At 46.4% G+C, this 17,687-nt stretch overlaps 1 protein-coding gene across 3 annotated transcripts in view; it reads left to right on the forward strand.

Moving 5' to 3' along the window:
- The window catches only part of slx4ip (SLX4 interacting protein), a 127,423-nt gene extending 110,284 nt beyond the window's left edge, over window positions 1-17,139 (forward strand). For all 3 annotated transcript variants that reach the window (XM_045702279.2, XM_045702278.2, XM_045702280.2), the window contains 2 exons: window positions 12,358-12,458; window positions 12,549-17,139. In XM_045702279.2, coding sequence (XP_045558235.1) covers window positions 12,358-12,458; window positions 12,549-13,704 — 1,257 coding nt within the window. In that variant the 3' untranslated portion in view covers window positions 13,705-17,139. The remainder of the gene's footprint in view (window positions 1-12,357; window positions 12,459-12,548) is intronic.
- Window positions 17,140-17,687: the final 548 nt, after the last annotated feature.

Raw genomic sequence — 17,687 nt, forward strand, 5'->3', positions numbered from 1 at the left:
CAGCGCCAGGAAGTCTAGGGACTGGAGGGTAGCATAGGCTGAGATGAACTCAGCCTTGTTGGCCGCAGACCGGCAGTTCCAGAGGCTGCCGGAGACCTGGAACTCCACGTGGGTCGTGCGCGCTGGGACCACCAGGTTAGAGTGGCAGCGGCCACGCGGTGTGGAGCGTTTGTATGGCCTGTGCAGAGGGGAGAGAACAGGGATAGACAGACACATAGTAGACAAGCTACAGAAGAGGCTACGCTAATGCAAAGGAGATTGGAATGACAAGTGGACTACACGTCTCGAATGTTCAGAAAGTTAAGCTTACGTTGCAAAAATCTTATTGACTAAAATGACGAAAATGATACAGTACTGCTAGCTGGTGGAGTAGGCTAGCTAGCAGTGGCTGCGTTGTTGACTTTGAACGTGTAGCTGGCTAGGTAACCTCGATAGTTTCAGTACTACCCCTTGTCATGATAAAGCAACTTTGTAGCTAGCTAGCTAACATAACACTAATCAAGACGTTCCTTGTAATGTATTTAGTTTCTACAATGCTGCTCGTCGGTAATAGTTGGCTGGGTTAGGAAAAATGGCGTCGCGAGGGACGGAAATAGCTGGCTAGCTGACCTCGATGGCTGGCTAGCTAACCTCGGTAATTACTAAACTACACAATTATCAAGCTATGACAAAGACAACTAAGTAGCTAGCTAGCTAACACTGCACTAGTCAAATCATTCCGTTGTAAAGTATTAGTATCTACAGCGCTGCTAGTCGGTAACGGTTGGCTAGCTAGCAGTGGGTTAATGATGACTAGGTGTGTTGACTAAGTCTGGCGCCGCGTCGCGGCTGGCTAGCTCACCTCGATAATTACTCAAACTACACAATTATCTTAGATACAGAGACAGCAAAGACAACTATGTAGCTGGCTAACTAACACCACACTAATCAAGTCGTTACGTTGTAATGTAATAGTTTCTGCAGTGCTGCTAGTCGGTAGAAGTTGGCTAGCTAGCAGTGATGACTAGCTAGCTAGCAGCTAGCAGTGTTGACTACGTTAGGATGACGAAGATAGCTAGCCTCAATATTTACTCTAATTACTCTAAACTACACAATTATCTTTGATACAAAGACGGCTATGTAGCTAGCTAAGAAGAATTGCTCAGATCAAACAAATCAAGCCGTTGTAATGTAGTGAAGTGTAATATTACCTGTGGAGCGAAGCGTAGTGCGACTGCTCGCTCCAAACTGTTCAGTAGTGGGATCAGGTGCCATAAAGAAGGACCTCGGAAAATTACAATTGGCTCAGAACAGGGCAGCACGGCTGGCCTTTAAATGTACACAGAGAGCTAATATTAATAATATGCATGACAATCTCTCCTGGCTGAAAGTAGAGAAGAGATTGACTTCATCACTACTGGTATGTGTGAGAGGTAATGACATGTTGAATGAACCGAGCTGTCTGTTTAAACTACTAGCACACAGCTCAGACACCCATGCATACCCCACAAGACATGCCACCAGAGATCACTTCACAGTCCCCAGAGCCATGGCTACATTGAATATGACTACATATTCCACATCAGCAGTAGAATCAGATTTAAAAAACAGATAAAAATACACCTTATAGAACAGCAGGGACTGTGAAGAGACACAAACATAGAGCCACATGAATACACACACATACACGTACACATGGATTTTGTGTTGTAGATTTGTGGTAGTGGAGTAGGGGCCTGAGGGCACATACTTAATGTGTTGTGAATGTATTGTAATGTTTTTTTTTAATGATTTAACTGCCTTAATTATTTTAATTATTATATATATATTTTTTTGTCGGAACCCAGGGGAAGAATGGGGATCCATAATAAATACATTGTTTGTACATTATCAGTATATTGCAGTACATTATCAGTACATTTCCTGACAGCCTGACGTGTTTGAGCTTTTCCGTTGGGAATATGTTGTTGACTTTCAAGGGTAGATGGGGTAATGCTAGTGTACGTGTTGTCTCATGGGGAGCTCTGTGTTGCTGGGTTGTGTGTATGGTCTGGGGGGGCGAGCAGACCGACTGGTTCTGGGGTTTAAAATCTGCAGGGTGGATGTTATTTACTATCCTATCCTCTCTTTGTTTCTCTCTGCTTTTCTCTTTCTCCTTCTGTCTCGCCTCCTTTTTCTCCCTATCTCTCTCTATGGCCCCTCCCTAACTTAGTAGCAGTGGCGTAAAGTACTTAATGTTTTTTGGGGGTATCTGTACTTTACTATTTATATTTTTTACAACTTTTTTTTACTTTTAATCCTCTTCATTCTTAATGAAAATACGTTTTACTCCAGACATTTTCCCCTGACACCCAAAAGTACTCAAAAGTTACATTTTGAATACTTAGCAGGACAGGAAAATGGTCCAATTCACACACTTATCAAGAGAACATCCCTGGTCATCCCTACTGCCTCTGATCTGGAGGACTCACTAAACAGAGAACATCCCTGGTCATCCCTACTGCCTCTGATCTGGAGGACTCACTAAACAGAGAACATCCCTGGTCATCCCTACTGCCTCTGATCTGGCGGACTCACTAAACAGAGAACATCCCTGGTCATCCCTACTGATCTGGCGGACTCACTAAACATCCCTGGTCATCTTTACTGATCTGAAGGACTCACTAAACAGAGAACATCCCTGGTCATCTCTACTGATCTGGAGGACTCACTAAACAGAGAACACCCCTGGTCATCTCTACTGATCTGGAGGACTCACTAAACAGAGAACATCCCTGGTCATCTCTACTGATCTGGAGGACTCACTAAACAGAGAACATCCCTGGTCATCTCTACTGATCTGGAGGACTCACTAAACAGAGAACGTCCCTGGTCATCTCTACTGATCTGGAGGACTCACTAAACAGAGAACATCCCTGGTCATCTCTACTGATCTGGAGGACTCACTAAACACGCATGCTTCCTTTGTAAATGATGTCTGAGTGTTGGAATGTTCCCCTGGCTATCTGTAAATGATGTTGGAGTGTTCCCCTGGCTATCTGTAAATGATGTTGGAGTGTCCTCCTGGCTATCTGTTAATGATGTCTGAGTGTTCCCCTGATAATCTGTAAAAATACATATAAAAATAAGATTTGGCTTGCTTAATATAAGGAATGTGAAATTATTGATTCTAAAGTTTATTTAAAACCAAATACTTTTAGACATTTACTCAGGTAGTATTTTACTGGGTGACTTTCACATTTACATGAGCAATTTTCTATAGATTTATTTTTATAATCTCCACACTACTTTTCCCTTTACTTAATACTTTTACTAGTATTGGGTACTTTATCCACCACTGCTTAGTGGCTATAGGGAGTTTGCATCATTCCTCACCAGATTAGAGCTCTGCAGTTCCCACTCGCTACTTACTGCCCCAGCCACAAAGAGTGCGATAATTATTACATTTACCAACATTCTCTCTCTCTCTCTCTGGTTCACCCTGTTTCTCTCTCTGGTTCACCCTGTCTCTCTCTCTCTCTCTCTCTCTCTCTCTCTCTCTCTCTCTCTCTCTCGCGCACCCTGTTTCTCTCTCTCTCTCTCTGGTGCACCCTGCTTCTCTCTCTGGTGCACCCTGTTTCTCTCTCTCTCTCTGGCGCACACTGTTTCTCTGGTGCACCCTGCTTCTCTCTCTCTCTCTGGTGCACCCTGTTTCTCTCTCTCTGGTGAACCCTGTTTCTCTCTCTCTGGTGCACCCTGTTTCTCTCTCTGGTGCACCCTGTTTCTCTCTCTCTCTGGTGCACCCTGTTTCTCTCTCTCTCTCTCTGGCGCACCCTGTTTCTCTCTCTCTCTCTGGCGCATCCTGTTTCTCTCTCTCTCTCTCTCTCTCTCTGGCGCACACTGTTTCTCTGGTGCACCCTGCTTCTCTCTCTCTCTCTCTCTCTCTCTCTCTCTGGTGCACCCTGTTTCTCTCTCTCTCTGGCGCATCCTGTTTCTCTCTCTCTCTCTCTCTCTGGTGCACCCTGTTTCTCTCTCTCTCTCTCTCTCTCTCTCTCTGGTGCACCCTGTTTCTCTCTCTTCTCTCACCACCCACCCTCTCTCTCTCTTTCAATTAAATGTCAACTCAACAGGCTTTATTGGCATGGGAAACATATGAAACAGTGAAATAAACAATAAAAATGTACATTAAACATTACACTCACAAAAGTTCCAAAAGAATAAAGTCATTTTAAAATGTCATTATGCACAAATAGATCAAGAGGGTACAAAAGGGAAAATAAATAAACATAAATATGGGTTGTATTTACAATGGTGTTTGTTCTTCACTGGTTGCCCTTTTCTTGTGGCAACAGGTCACACATCTTGCTGCTGTGATGACACACTGTGCTATTTCACCCAGTAGATATGAGAGTTTATCAAAATTGGGTTGGTTTTTAAATTCTTTGTGGGTCTGTGTCATCTGAGGGAAATATGTGTCTCTAATATGGTCATACATTTGGCAGGAGGTTAGGAAGTGCAGCTTAGTTACCACCTCATTTTGTGGGCAGTGTTGCACATAGCCTGTCTTCTTTTGAGAGCCAGGTCTGCCTATGGCGGCCTTTCTCAATAGCAAGGCTACGCTCACTGAGTCTGTTCATAGTCAAAGCTTTTCTTAATGTTGGGTGAGTCACAGTGGTCAGGTATTCTGCCACTGTGTACTCTCTGTTTAGGGCCAAATAGCATTCTAGTTTGCTCTGTTTTTTGTCAATTCGTTCCGATGTGTCAAGTAATTATCTTTTTGTTTTCTCATGATTTAGTTGGGTCTAATTGTGCTGCTGTCCTGGGGCTCTGTGGGGTGTGTTTGTGAACAGAGCCCCAGGACCAGCTTGCTTAGGGGACTCTTCTCCAGGTTAATTTCTCTGCAGGTGATGGCTTTGTTATGGAAGGTTTTGGAATCGCTTCCTTTTAGGTGGTCGTAGAATTTAAGAGCTATTTTCTGGATTTTGATAATTAGCGGGTATTGGCCTAATTCTGTTCTACATGCATTATTTGGTGTTTTACACTGAATGTTTTTGAAGAATTCTGCATGCAGAGTCTCAATTTGCTGTTTGTCACATTTTGTGAATTCTTGGTTGGTGAGCAGACCCCAGACCTCACAACCATAAAGGGCAATGGGTTCTAAACTCAGCAACAACAAAAAAAACGTCCCTTTTTCAGGACCCTGTCTTTCAAAGAGAAAAAAACGTAAAAGTCCAAATAACTTCACAGATCTTCATTGTAAAGGGTTTAAACACTGTTTCCCATGCTTGTTCAATGAACCATAAACAATTAATGAACATGTACCTGTGGAACGGTTGTTAAGACACTAACAGCTTACAGACGGTAGGCAATTAAGGTCACGGTTATGAAAACTTAGGACACTAAAGAGGCCTTTCTGCTGACTCTGAAAAACACAAAAAGAAAGATGCTTAGGGTCCTTGCTCATCTGGTGAACGTGCCTTAGGCATGCTGCAAGGAGGCATGAGGACTACAGATGTGGCCAGGGCAATAAATTGCAATGTCCGTACTGTGAGACGCCTAAGACAGCGCTACAGGGAGACAGGACAGACAGCTGATCATCCTCGCAGTGGCAGACATGTAACAACACCTGCACAGGATCATCCGAACATCACACCTGTGGGACAGGTACAGGATGGCAACAACAACTGCCCGAGTTACACCAGGAAAGCACAATCCCTCCATCAGTGCACAGACTGTCCGCAATAGGCTCAGAGAGGCTGGACTGAGGGCTTGTAGGCCTGTTTTAAGGCAGGTCCTCACCAGACATCACCGGCAACAACGTCGCCTATGGGCACAAACCCACCGTCGCTGGACCAGACAAGCCTGGCAAAAAGTGCTCTTCACTGACGAGTCGCGGTTTTGTCTCACCAGGGGTGATTGTCGGATTCGCGTTTATCGTCGAAGGAATGAGCGTTACACCGAGGCCTGTACTCTGGAGCGGTATCGATTTGGAGGTGGAGAGTCCGTCATGGTCTGGGGCGGTGTGTCACAGCATCATCAGACTGAGCTTGTTGTCGTTGCAGGCAATCTCAACGCTGTGCGTTACAGGGAAGACATCCTCTTCCCGCATGTGGTACCCTTCCTGCAGGCTCATCCTGACATGACCCTCCAGCATGACAATGCCAACAGCCATACTGCTCATTCTGTGCATGATTTCCTGCAAGACGGGAATGTCCGTGTTCTGCCATGGCCAGCAAAGAGCCCAGATCTCAATCCCACTGAGCACGTCTGGGACCTGTTGGATTTGAGGGTGAGGGCTGGGGCCATTCCCCCCAGAAATATCCGGGAACTTGCAGGTGGAAGAGTGGGGTAACATCTCACAGCAAGAACTGGCAAATCTGGTGCAGTCCATGAGGAGGAGATGCACTGCAGTACTTAATGCAGCTGGTGGCCACACAAAATACTGACTGTTACTTTTGATTTTGACCCCCCCCCCCCCCCCCCCCCCTTTGTTTAGGGACACATTATTCAATTTCTGTTAGTCACATGTCTGTGGAACTTGTTCAGTTTATGTCTGTTGTTGAATCTTATGTTCATACAAATATTTACACATGTTAAGTTTTCTGAAAATAAACTCAGTTAACAGTGAGAGGACATTTCTTTTTTTGCTGAGTTTATAAGTGATTCAAGTATTTTTTGCCAGATCCTAATTGGTATGTCAAATTTTATGTTCCTTTTGATGGCACAGAAGGCCCTTCTTGACTTGTCTCTCAGATCGTTCACAGTTTTGTGGAAGTTACCTGTGGCGCTGATGTTTAGGCTGAGGTATGTATAATTTTTTTGTGTGCTCTAGGGCAACGGTGTCTAGATAGATAGATAATTTTTATTCGTGGTCCTGGCAACTGGACCTATTTTGGAACACCATTATTTTTGTCTTACTGAGATTTACTGTCAGGGCCCAGGTCTGACAGAATCTGTGTAGAAGAACTAGGTGCTGCTGTAGACCATCCTTGGTTTGGGACAGAAGCACCAGATCATCAACCAACAGTAGACATTTGATTTCAGGTTCTAGTAGGGTGAGGCCAGGTGCTGCAGAATGTTCTAGTGCCAATTTGTGTCGTAGAAATATTAGTCCAGTAATATAACTTGTGAATTCAAATAGACTTTATTACAAAGTAACAAGCTGAGCTGGTCCATGGCTCAACTGTCTTCCCAGCCTCGGCACACACCTTTTTATACAGTTTTCATCCTTACGTCACACACATAGTAACTCCTCTTTATGTTAATGATTCATCCCCTTTGGTATTAGCCACCATTATCTTTTTTGCCTTTCACTCATTTCAGTTTCCATTTTCTTATTGGCACAGACATGAGGTCATATATTCTATTGGTGGCATAACCATAGCAATGATACAAAAATAAAAAGACACGTGCACTCCTAATGCACGTGGATGTCTATAGGGTTGATTTAATAGCATCAGAGTGCAAGTCTAATGACCCTCACGGGACCAGGTAATGGCTTTCCTTAGCCTAATGACCTAGGCTCACACATAATGGTCAAGCCTATATTAATTCTGCTTTACTGCTCTTAAAATACATAACACACGTACTGGAAAATCGCCAATTTTGTTGATATACAGTTGAAGAGGATGGGGGTTAAGCTGCATCCCTGTCTCACCCCACTTGTTGTTTGTGTATATAGATTTTAAAAATGTATGTTTTTTCCCCCCAACACAACTTTCATCAATTTGTATAGCAGACCCTTGTGCCAAATTGAGTCAACAAAGCATGAGAAGACTTTGCCTTTGTTTTGGTTTGTTTGTTTGTCAATTAGGGTGTGCAGGGTGAATACGTGGTCTGTCGTACAATAATTTGGTAAAAAGCCAATTTGACATTTTCTCAGTACATTGTTTTCACTGAGGAAATGTACGAGTCTGCTGTTAATGATGCCTCGTGATTGAGTATTGCTCTGTTCAAGTAGACTGTGATTTTGCTGTGGTCTGATAGGGGTGTCAGTGGGCTGACTGAACGCTCTGAGACTCTGGGTTGAGGTCAGTGATGAAGTAGTCTACAGTACTACTGCCAAGAGATGAGCTATAGGTGTACCTACCGTAGGAGTCCCCTCCAAGCCTACCATTGACTACGTACATACCCAGCGTGCAACAGAGCTGCAGAAGTTGAGACACGTTTTTGTTGGTTATGTTGTCGTAGTTGTGCCTAGGGGGGGGGCGTATGGGGGAGGGAATGCTGTCACCTCCAGGTAGGTGTTTGTCCCCCTGTGTGCTGAGGGTGTCAGGTTCTTGTCCAGTTTTGGTATTTAGGTCGCCACAGACCAGTACATGTCCCTGGGCCTAGAAATGATTGATTTCCCCCTCCAGGATGGAGAAGCTGTCTTCATTAAAGTATGGGGATTCTAGTGGGGGATATAGGTAGCACACATGAGGACATTTTTCTCTTTTAAGATCATTTCCTTTTGAATTTCTAGCCAGATGTAAAATGTTCCTGTTTTGATTAATTTAATAGAGTGAGTTATGTCTGCTCTATACCAAATTAGCATACCCCCTGAGTCCCTTCCCTGTTTCACACCTGGTAGTTTGGTGGATGGGACTACCAGCTCTCTGTAACCTAGAGGGCAATTCTCTCTCACACACATTGTTTTGATGGTGTTGAGACAGTGGTAGAACCAGAGGTTCCCAGGGAATAACCCAATGGGTCCTTTTTTCTTTTTCTTTCAAGTTGATTTTCAAAAAGTGTTTATACATATTAAACAGTGTAGAAATACACATCAAGGCATTGCAATGCAAATGACCTCTCCCACATCTTCCTCAAACAATTGTTGTTTTCTTGTCTCTCTCTGTGTGTGTGTCAGGGATTCAGCATATGTGGATATCCCCTAAAACCCACGCAGACATGGTTTAGAGTAGTGGGGAAGCAGTGAGACAACGGTGCATCCCAAATGGAACCCTATTCCCTATATAGTGCACACATTTTGACCAGGTCCTGTAGTGCACTATAAAGGGAATAGGGTGCCATTTTAAAGGACTTTCATATGGAAAGCAGACAGATCTTTAGCCCTGATATGAAACTCTCTAATACAAAGACAACTCTGTGAAGAACTAACTTCCTGTCATGACTCTCTCTAATGCAAAGACTACTCCGTGAAGAACTAACTTCCTGTCATGACTCTAATGCAAAGACCATTCTGTGAAGAACTAACTTCCTGTCATGACTCTCTCTCTAACAGAAACACCACTCTGTGAAGAACTAACTTCCTGTGAGGGCATGAGAGGGTTTGAGGGCTACAGAGAGCGACCGTCTGTGTATGTGTGTGCGCGTGCTGTCTCTCTCTCTTGTTTTCTTTCTCTCCCTCTTTCTCCCTGTCCCTCTGACAGACTCCCTTCTCCCTCTCTCTTTCTCCCTATCCCTCTGACAGACTCCCTTCTCTCTCTTTCTCTCTTTCTCCCTTCCTCCAAACAACAAGAGCCACTCCAGACTTGGACCACCTCCATCCTTTGTCCTCCACTACTGCCTCGTCTCTCTTGTGTGCTGTCATTGGTACATCGTATATGATGATGTCCTAATCCTTCAGTAATAATGAGATTCTATGTTACATCATAACAGCTCAGCAGTATTTCTCCTGGGTTCCTTGAGTTTAAATTATTGTTATTATTTTGACCAGGCCAGGCATGCTTCCATGGGAACCAAAAGTGAGCAATCTTCAGCCTGAAACTCCCCTCTCTTTTAGGGATGGTCTCTTTTCTCAGGACTTTATAATACTAAACACCAGCAGTGAGTTAGTCATGGGTTGGTCATTCAGAGTGATATCCCTAACCCTGAGTCTATTCTAGTTTCCATTACTGATAACCCTGAGTCTATTCTAGTTTCCATTACTGATAACCCTGAGTCTATTCTAGTTTCCATTACTGATAACCCTGAGTCTATTCTAGTTTCCATTACTGATAACCCTGAGTCTATTCTAGTTTCCATTACTGATAACCCTGAGTCTATTCTAGTTTCCATTACTGATAACCCTGAGTCTATTCTAGTTTCCATTACTGATAACCCTGAGTCTATTCTAGTTTCCATTACTGATAACCCTGAGTCTATTCTAGTTTCCATTCCTGATAACCCTGTGTCTATTCTAGTCTCCATTCCTGATAACCCTGAGTCTATTCTAGTCTCCATTCCTGATAACCCTGAGTCTATTCTAGTCTCCATTCCTGATAACCCTGAGTCTATTCTAGTTTCCATTCTCGTTTTTATCTAGCCTCCCTCCTCCTCTCTCCACCCTCCTCACCCTCTCTCCTCCCTCCTCTCTCCACCCTCCCTCCTCCTCTCTCCTCACCCTCTCTCCTCCCTCCTCTTCCCTCTCTCCTCACCTTCCCTCCCTCCTCTCTCCTCAACTTCCCTCCCCCCTCCTCCCCCTCTCTCCTCCCTCCTCTCTCCTCACCTTCCCTCCTCACCTTCCCTCCTCTCTCCTCACCTTCCCCTCCTCTCCCCCTACCTTTCCTCCTCTCTCCTCACCTTCCCTCCTCCCCTCATCATAAGCCCCTGTTCTGTTCCTGCTCAGCCATGGAAGGTGGGCTCTGATTGGTCTTCATAAGTGAGATTCAACCATCTTTTACCTCTTTACCTCTCTCTCTCTGTTCTCTCTCTCCGTTCTCTCTCTCCGTTCTGCCAGCAGCTAGATTGAACTTCAAAGTTCTGTGTGGGCTGGAATGTTCATTACTTCCTGAGTTCCTGCCTTTCCATCCATGTCTCTCTCTCTCTCTGCCCTCAGTACTGCAGACCACACCAGACACTAAACAGAAGAAAACTGACTGAAACAGGGAGGGAAAAATTTGAAATGTTAATTTTCCGTAAAGCATTTTTTTTGCTATGGTGTGCCCCAGTGAGGAGGAAAACATAAGATGGAGCGTGCACACACACACACTCTCTCTCCTTGTTGGCCTGGTGATTATAATCACAAGGCTTTGATCGTTGAAGTCCCGTTCTGTCTGCTGGAGAAGTGTAGTAAAGTGAGGGATTAAACATAGTTGCCAGCTGGGATGTTACCAAGTGTCTCCTGAGGGGTAATAACATATATTTAATGTGCTATGTCACTGTTCGAGTGACATATATTTAATGTGCTATGTCACTGTTAGAGGGTTAATACATGTTTAATGTGCTATGTCACTGTTAGAGGGTTAATAACACATGTTTAATGTGCTATGTCACAGAGGGTTAATAACTCCCATATTTAATGTGCTATGTCACTTTTAGAGGGGTAATAACACATAGCACATTAAATATGTCAGAGGGTTAATAACACATATTTAATGTGCTATGTCAGAGGGTTAATAACACATATTTAATGTGCTATGTCACAGAGGGTTAATAACACATTTAATGTGCTATGTCAGAGGGTTAATAACACATATATTTAATGTGCTATGTCACAGAGGGATAATAACACCCATATTTAATGTGCTATATCACTTTTAGAGGGGTAATAACACTTATTTAATGTGCTATGTCAGAGGGTTAATAACACTTATTTAATGTGCTATGTCACAGAGGGTTAATAACACCCATATTTAATGTGCTATGTCACAGAGGGTTAATAACACATATTTAATGTGCTATGTCACAGAGGGTTAATAACACTCATATTTAATGTGCTATGTCACAGAGGGTTAATAACACCCATATTTAATGTGCTATATCACAGAGGGTTAATAACACCCATATTTAATGTGCTATGTCACAGAGGGTTAATAACACCCATATTTAATGTGCTATGTCACAGAGGGTTAATAACACCCATATTTAATGTGCTATGTCACAGGGGGTTAATAACACACATTTAATGTGCTATGTCACTGTTAGAGGGGTAATAACACCCATATTTAATGTGCTATGTCACAGAGGGTTTATAACACTCATATTTAATGTGCTATGTCACTGTTAGAGAATAGCAATCAGATTTACCACAGTGAAGCACTAAGCATTTAATGAAGGATGTAACATGTAGACTCACCAATACACAGAAGTTGGCTCCTGATACTATGTGGTTAGATACTTGTAATCAAACTATTATAAGTTGTGCTTCCGACCTCCTTGGTTTCAGTATATTTTTTAAAAGCAGTCCTCTCCTCCAACAAGCTCCAATCTTTATCTCCTGAACTCGAATGACTGTAAAATGCATTTTACATGGTGTCTGTGAAGATGGGCGAGAGAGAGAGAGAGAGAAAGCGAGGGAAAGCTGTAAAATGCTCTTTACACGGTGTCTGTGACGATGACAGCAGTTTGTTACAGAGCCAGGCCTTCCATAGGAAGCCACACATAATATTTTCTGTTGACACTGATTCCCTGTTTGTCTTCTCTCTCCCTCTCCCACTAATTCTCTCTCCCTCCCTCCGTCTCCCTCCCTCTCTCAAGAGTCAGAGTACAGAGTCCCAGTATTTTTCCAGACCAGCAGCAGAAACCAGAGATGAACTGAACTCCTCCACAATAACAAAGAGAAGTTCCCTCCAGAAGATGTAAGTTACTAATGATTTAATGTTCCACGTTCCCACAACGTTGGGAAAATAAGATACACGATCATCTTCCATGTCTGTTCCCTGTTTCAGAGCCAGGCACGCGAACGCCAGGCCCCAACCAGAAACCCAACTTCTGCCCTACGGATCAATCCTGGGGAAGAAACTGCACTCTGAGCAGAACAGAGTCCCAGGAGAACAGGGTGCGGAGCCCCAGCCACCGACAGGCCAGCCCAGCCTTACCGCAGAGGCAGTGCTGCCCCACGGCCATCCCACAACATCCACTGACCCCACAGTACAGGCCGGGGCTGTGGGAGGGGTGGGACTCACAGAGGGGCAGCAAAGAGAGAGTGTTGGGCTCCCAGGGAACACTGACCCCAGAGAGACAGTGCTGAGTCAGTCCCAGTTTCAGGGTGGTGAAGACAAACCCAGCAGGGTCCCAGGGGAAGACCCTCCCGGGGCCAAGAGGGTGTGCCTTGGGCCACCTCTAGTAGCTTGTTCCTCCAATGAGCTCATAATACCAACACACTCAGCTGTATCCTCCAACCCTCTCCCTCCTCCTTCTCTGTCGTCTCCTCGTCCACCTCTGGTCAAATCCAGCGCCAAGACAGAGTCCAAGGCTTTCCCATCCCCGGCCCCAGCTGCAGCCTTGTTCCCAGCCCCAATGCTCTATACTCCAGCCTCTTCCCCAGCCCCAGAGAAGGACCAGTCCACAGCCCCATCCTCTCTCTCCTTTCTCCCATACCCAGCCTCTTCCCCAGCCCCAGAGAAGGACCAGTCCACAGCCACTCTCTCCTCTCTCCCAGCCCCTGCTCTTTCCCCAGTGCCAACCCCAGAACGGACCCAGTCCCAAACCTCTCAAACCGCAGTGGAAGTGGAGCTGCTTACTCCAGGGAAACAGTCCCAGAGTCTCCTTCCTCTCACAAGCAGCAATAACACAGAGCAGACGAACCAGAACAGTCCTGCCGCAGGTCTGAGAGGCCGATCTGTCAAGGATGTAGTCTCCTCAGCCCTGTCTATTGCTTCCACACACACCGGCGTCATAGGGGAGGGAGAGGAGGGGAGGGAGAATGGAGGGAGGAGGAGGAGAGGAGAGGAGAAGAGGGGAAAGATTATGGAGGGGAAGAGAGGAGTAGAGAGGGAATATAATGGAGGGAAGGAGAGTAGGAGAGGAGAAGAGAGGGAAGTGGGAGAGGAAGAGAGGGAGAATGTGACCAGACCATCCAGATTACGACGGCTGAAGAAGTAAAGAGGGTGAGACTGAGGAGGAGAGAGACGGAGAGAGGAGAGACTGGGGAGGGGGAGAGCTTGAGGGTACAGTAAAGATGCCTGATGCCAGGGATAGAGATGGTATTGTGGCAGATGTGTGTTTACCCACACACACACACACACACACACACGAGTTGGCACACGGACAGTACCCATTCCAATACACAAAACAATTCCCCTCTCTCTCACAGACACACGGACAGTTGTATACAAACACTTATACTCAAACATCAATTGCTTAACAGAACATGGCAGATGTGTTTTGGATTGTCAAATAGTTGACATGGATGCAACGTGGCCCTCTCTCTCTCCACCCTTAAAGCAGACCAACGTGGCCCACTCTCCACCCTTAAAGCAGACCAACGTGGCCCTCTCCCTCCACCCTTAAAGCAGACCAAAGTGGCCCTCTCTCTCCACCCTTAAAGCAGACCAAAGTGGCCCTCTCTCTCCGCCCTTAAAGCAGACCAACGTGACCCTCTCTCTCCACCCTTAAAGCAGACCAACGTGGCCCTCTCTCTCCACCCTTAAAGCAGACCAACGTGGCCCTCTCTCTCCACCCTTAAAGCAGACCAACGTGGCCCTCTCTCTCCACCCTTAAAGCAGACCAACGTGGCCCTCTCTCTCCGCCCTTAAAGCAGACCAACGTGGCCCTCTCTCTCCGCCCTTAAAGCAGACCAATGTGGCCCTCTCTCTCCACCCTTAAAGCAGACCAACGTGGCCCTCTCTCTCCACCCTTAAACCAGACCAACGTGGCCCTCTCTCTCCACCCTTAAACCAGACCAACGTGGCCCTCTCTCCACCCTTAAAGCAGACCAACGTGGCCCTCTCTCTCCACCCTTAAAGCAGACCAACGTGACTCTCTCTCCACCCTTAAAGCAGACCAACGTGGCCCTCTCTCCACCCTTAAACCAGACCAACGTGGCCCTCTCTCCACCCTTAAAGCAGACCAACGTGGCCCTCTCTCTCCACCCTTAAAGCAGAAGACGTGGTCAGAAAAAGACTTAAGTCAAAAACCAGAAAAACATTTCATTGAAGTTTAGATTTGGTTTTGCGTTAAAGGTTAAAGAACTGTTGAGACAGGCAGGAGACCTACTGCAGTAGTGGGATGTCACGGTCTGTGTCCCAAATGGCACCCTATTCCCTATATAGTGCACTACTTTAGACCAGAGCCCTATGGCACCCTATTCCCTATATAGAGCACTGCTGTATTGCACATGTGGAAATAGGGTTCCCTTTGGGACTTGATGTCTGACTGACTCCTAGGCATCTGAACCTTCCAGTATCCTCTGACTGACTCCTAGGCATCTGAACCTTCCAGTATCCTCTGACTGACTCCTAGGCATCTGAACCTTCCAGTATCCTCTGACTGACTCCTAGGCATCTGAACCTTCCAGTATCCTCTGACTGACTCCTAGGCATCTGAACCTTCCAGTATCCTCTGACTGACTCCTAGGCATCTGAACCTTCCAGTATCCTCTGACTGACTCCTAGGCATCTGAACCCTCCAGTATCCTCTGACTGACTCCTAGGCATCTGAACCCTCCAGTATCCTCTGACTGACTCCTAGGCATCTGAACCCTCCAGTATCCTCTGACTGGCTCCTAGGCATCTGAACCCTCCTGTATCCTCTGACTGGCTCCTAGGCATCTGAACCCTCCAGTATCCTCTGACTGACTCCTAGGCATCTGAACCCTCCAGTATCCTCTGCTCTAAGCCCTAGCTATGATATCTCTCTCTCTCTCTCTCTCTCTCTCTCTCTCTCTCTCTCTCTCTCTCTCTCTCTCTCTCTCTCTCTCTCTCTCTCTCTCTCTCTCTCTCTCTCTCTCTCTCTCTCTCTCTCGACACACAATGTAAACATAATAATCAATATTGTCAATAACAACAATAATCAAGGGTAAAAATAACCATATAATTGCATAGAAGACATGTGTAGATTGGTTGGTCTGTCAGACACTCTCTCATTCTGAAAGGTTTTGCATGTACAGTAAATACTGTTATGTACTATATTCACACAGGTTACAGTACCACGGAGTGTCAGGCTTATCTCTTAGAAGCCCTTTGTACTACTCAATATCAAACTGTTTTCAATATGTATTGGTATCTATTCAACAATTCAACTGTATTTTAACTATGTTTTGCATGTGGGGATAATAGAGGTGTAGCCAGAGGGGTTCTTGGTGTTGCCAGAGGGCAGGGGCCAGGGTTGGGCCAGACCAGTCCATCTCCATAGCCCCACGGCCAGATAGATTCCTGGGAAACCAGTCAACCCACTTCCCCCTGGATCTCTGGGGCTCCACAGCTATTCAGGCCCTCCAGGCCCCCACCCTGGCTCTCTGCCTCTCTGGGGTTCCACAGCTATTCAGGCCCTCCCCCACCCCGGCTCTCTGCCTCTCTGAGGTTCCACAGCTATTCAGGCCCTCCCCCACCCTGGCTCTCTGCCTCTCTGGGGTTCCACAGCTATTCAGGCCCTCCCCCACCCCGGCTCTCTGCCTCTCTGGGGTTCCACAGCTAATCAGGCCCTCCCCCACCCTGGCTCTCTGCCTCTCTGGGGTTCCACAGCTATTCAGGCCCTCCCCCACCCCGGCTCTCTGCCTCTCTTGGGTTCCACAGCTATTCAGGCCCTCCCCCACCCTGGCTCTCTGCCTCTCTGGGGTTCCACAGCTATTCAGGCCCTCCCCCACCCCGGCTCTCTGCCTCTCTGGGGTTCCACAGCTATTCAGGCCCTCCCCCACCCTGGCTCTCTGCCTCTCTGGGGTTCCACAGCTATTCAGGCCCTCCCCCACCCTGGCTCTCTGCCTCTCTTGGGTTCCACAGCTATTCAGGCCCTCCCCCACCCTGGCTCTCTGCCTCTCTTGGGTTCCACAGCTATTCAGGCCCTCCCCCACCCTGGCTCTCTGCCTCTCTGGGGTTCCACAGCTATTCAGGCCCTCCCCCACCCTGGCTCTCTGCCTCTCTGGGGTTCCACAGCTATTCAGGCCCTCCAGGCCCCCACCCTGGCTCGGCTAGGGCCCATCAAAGAAACCAACCTACCCAGCCCCCCACTGACTTTGCCCCACTAAATGACAGTCACTGACCCCTCCCCAGGCTCTTCTACACTGGTTCTGGTGTGGCTTTACAGAGAAATCAACCAACCTATTCCCCTCCTGGCAACCAGGTCTCCACAGCTACACTGGCCCTCAAGGCCCCCACCCTATCAGAGAAGGCAACTGACCAGCCCAGGCCCCTCCTCTGGCTCTTCCCCCCGGGGCTCTCCTTGGTTCTGTTTGGCTCCAACAGAGAACCAAACCCGGGCCCCCATCTAGCCACAGCCTTGACGTTCCAGTATATTAGTCATAATGCTGTCTCTGTTCGTGTCACTACTGATTTACCATTTATGGTTTTAATAAAGACGTTCCCTCTCCCTGTGAGAAGATAATTTCTGTGTCTTTATGGAAACACACAGACAGGCTGGGGAGAATCTAGAGGGAGGAACTGAACCAACACTGACTGAAGCCTTTTAGAAAAAAGGGGTTTTCATATTATTTTTGCAAAATAACAGCTATTTTAATTTTCCTGTCAGCCATGTAAGACAAGTTCAAATCCTAGGACAGTAGGATAGTACACTTAGGATAGAAGGCACGGTAACTAAGACAGCCTCCCGAAAAACAGGCAGCATCCGATCCCTTGACCCGTCCTGCCTCCAACTCATGGGCAATATATACAGTAATGTGAAAATTAACGACTTGTTGAAATTCAGATAGAAATGGACTTCAATGACGTTGGAGGGTTTTTTTGCAGGGTAAAGCTGCCCTAAAACCTGCTAATGTGTTAAACCGATGATCAACACCCTTCCTACGGCAACCGAAGATGCAAAATGCGTGCGTTTCCTTAAACGCCAACGCAGGGCGTGCGTTTCGCTGAAGTGCTTCACTTTGGAACATGTGTCGATACTGAAAAGGATGGAGAGGCATCGCTGTTCTCAGA

This window comes from Salmo salar, chromosome 19, assembly GCF_965601325.2.
Source record: "Salmo salar chromosome 19, fSalSal1, whole genome shotgun sequence".
Taxonomy (NCBI): domain Eukaryota; kingdom Metazoa; phylum Chordata; class Actinopteri; order Salmoniformes; family Salmonidae; genus Salmo; species Salmo salar.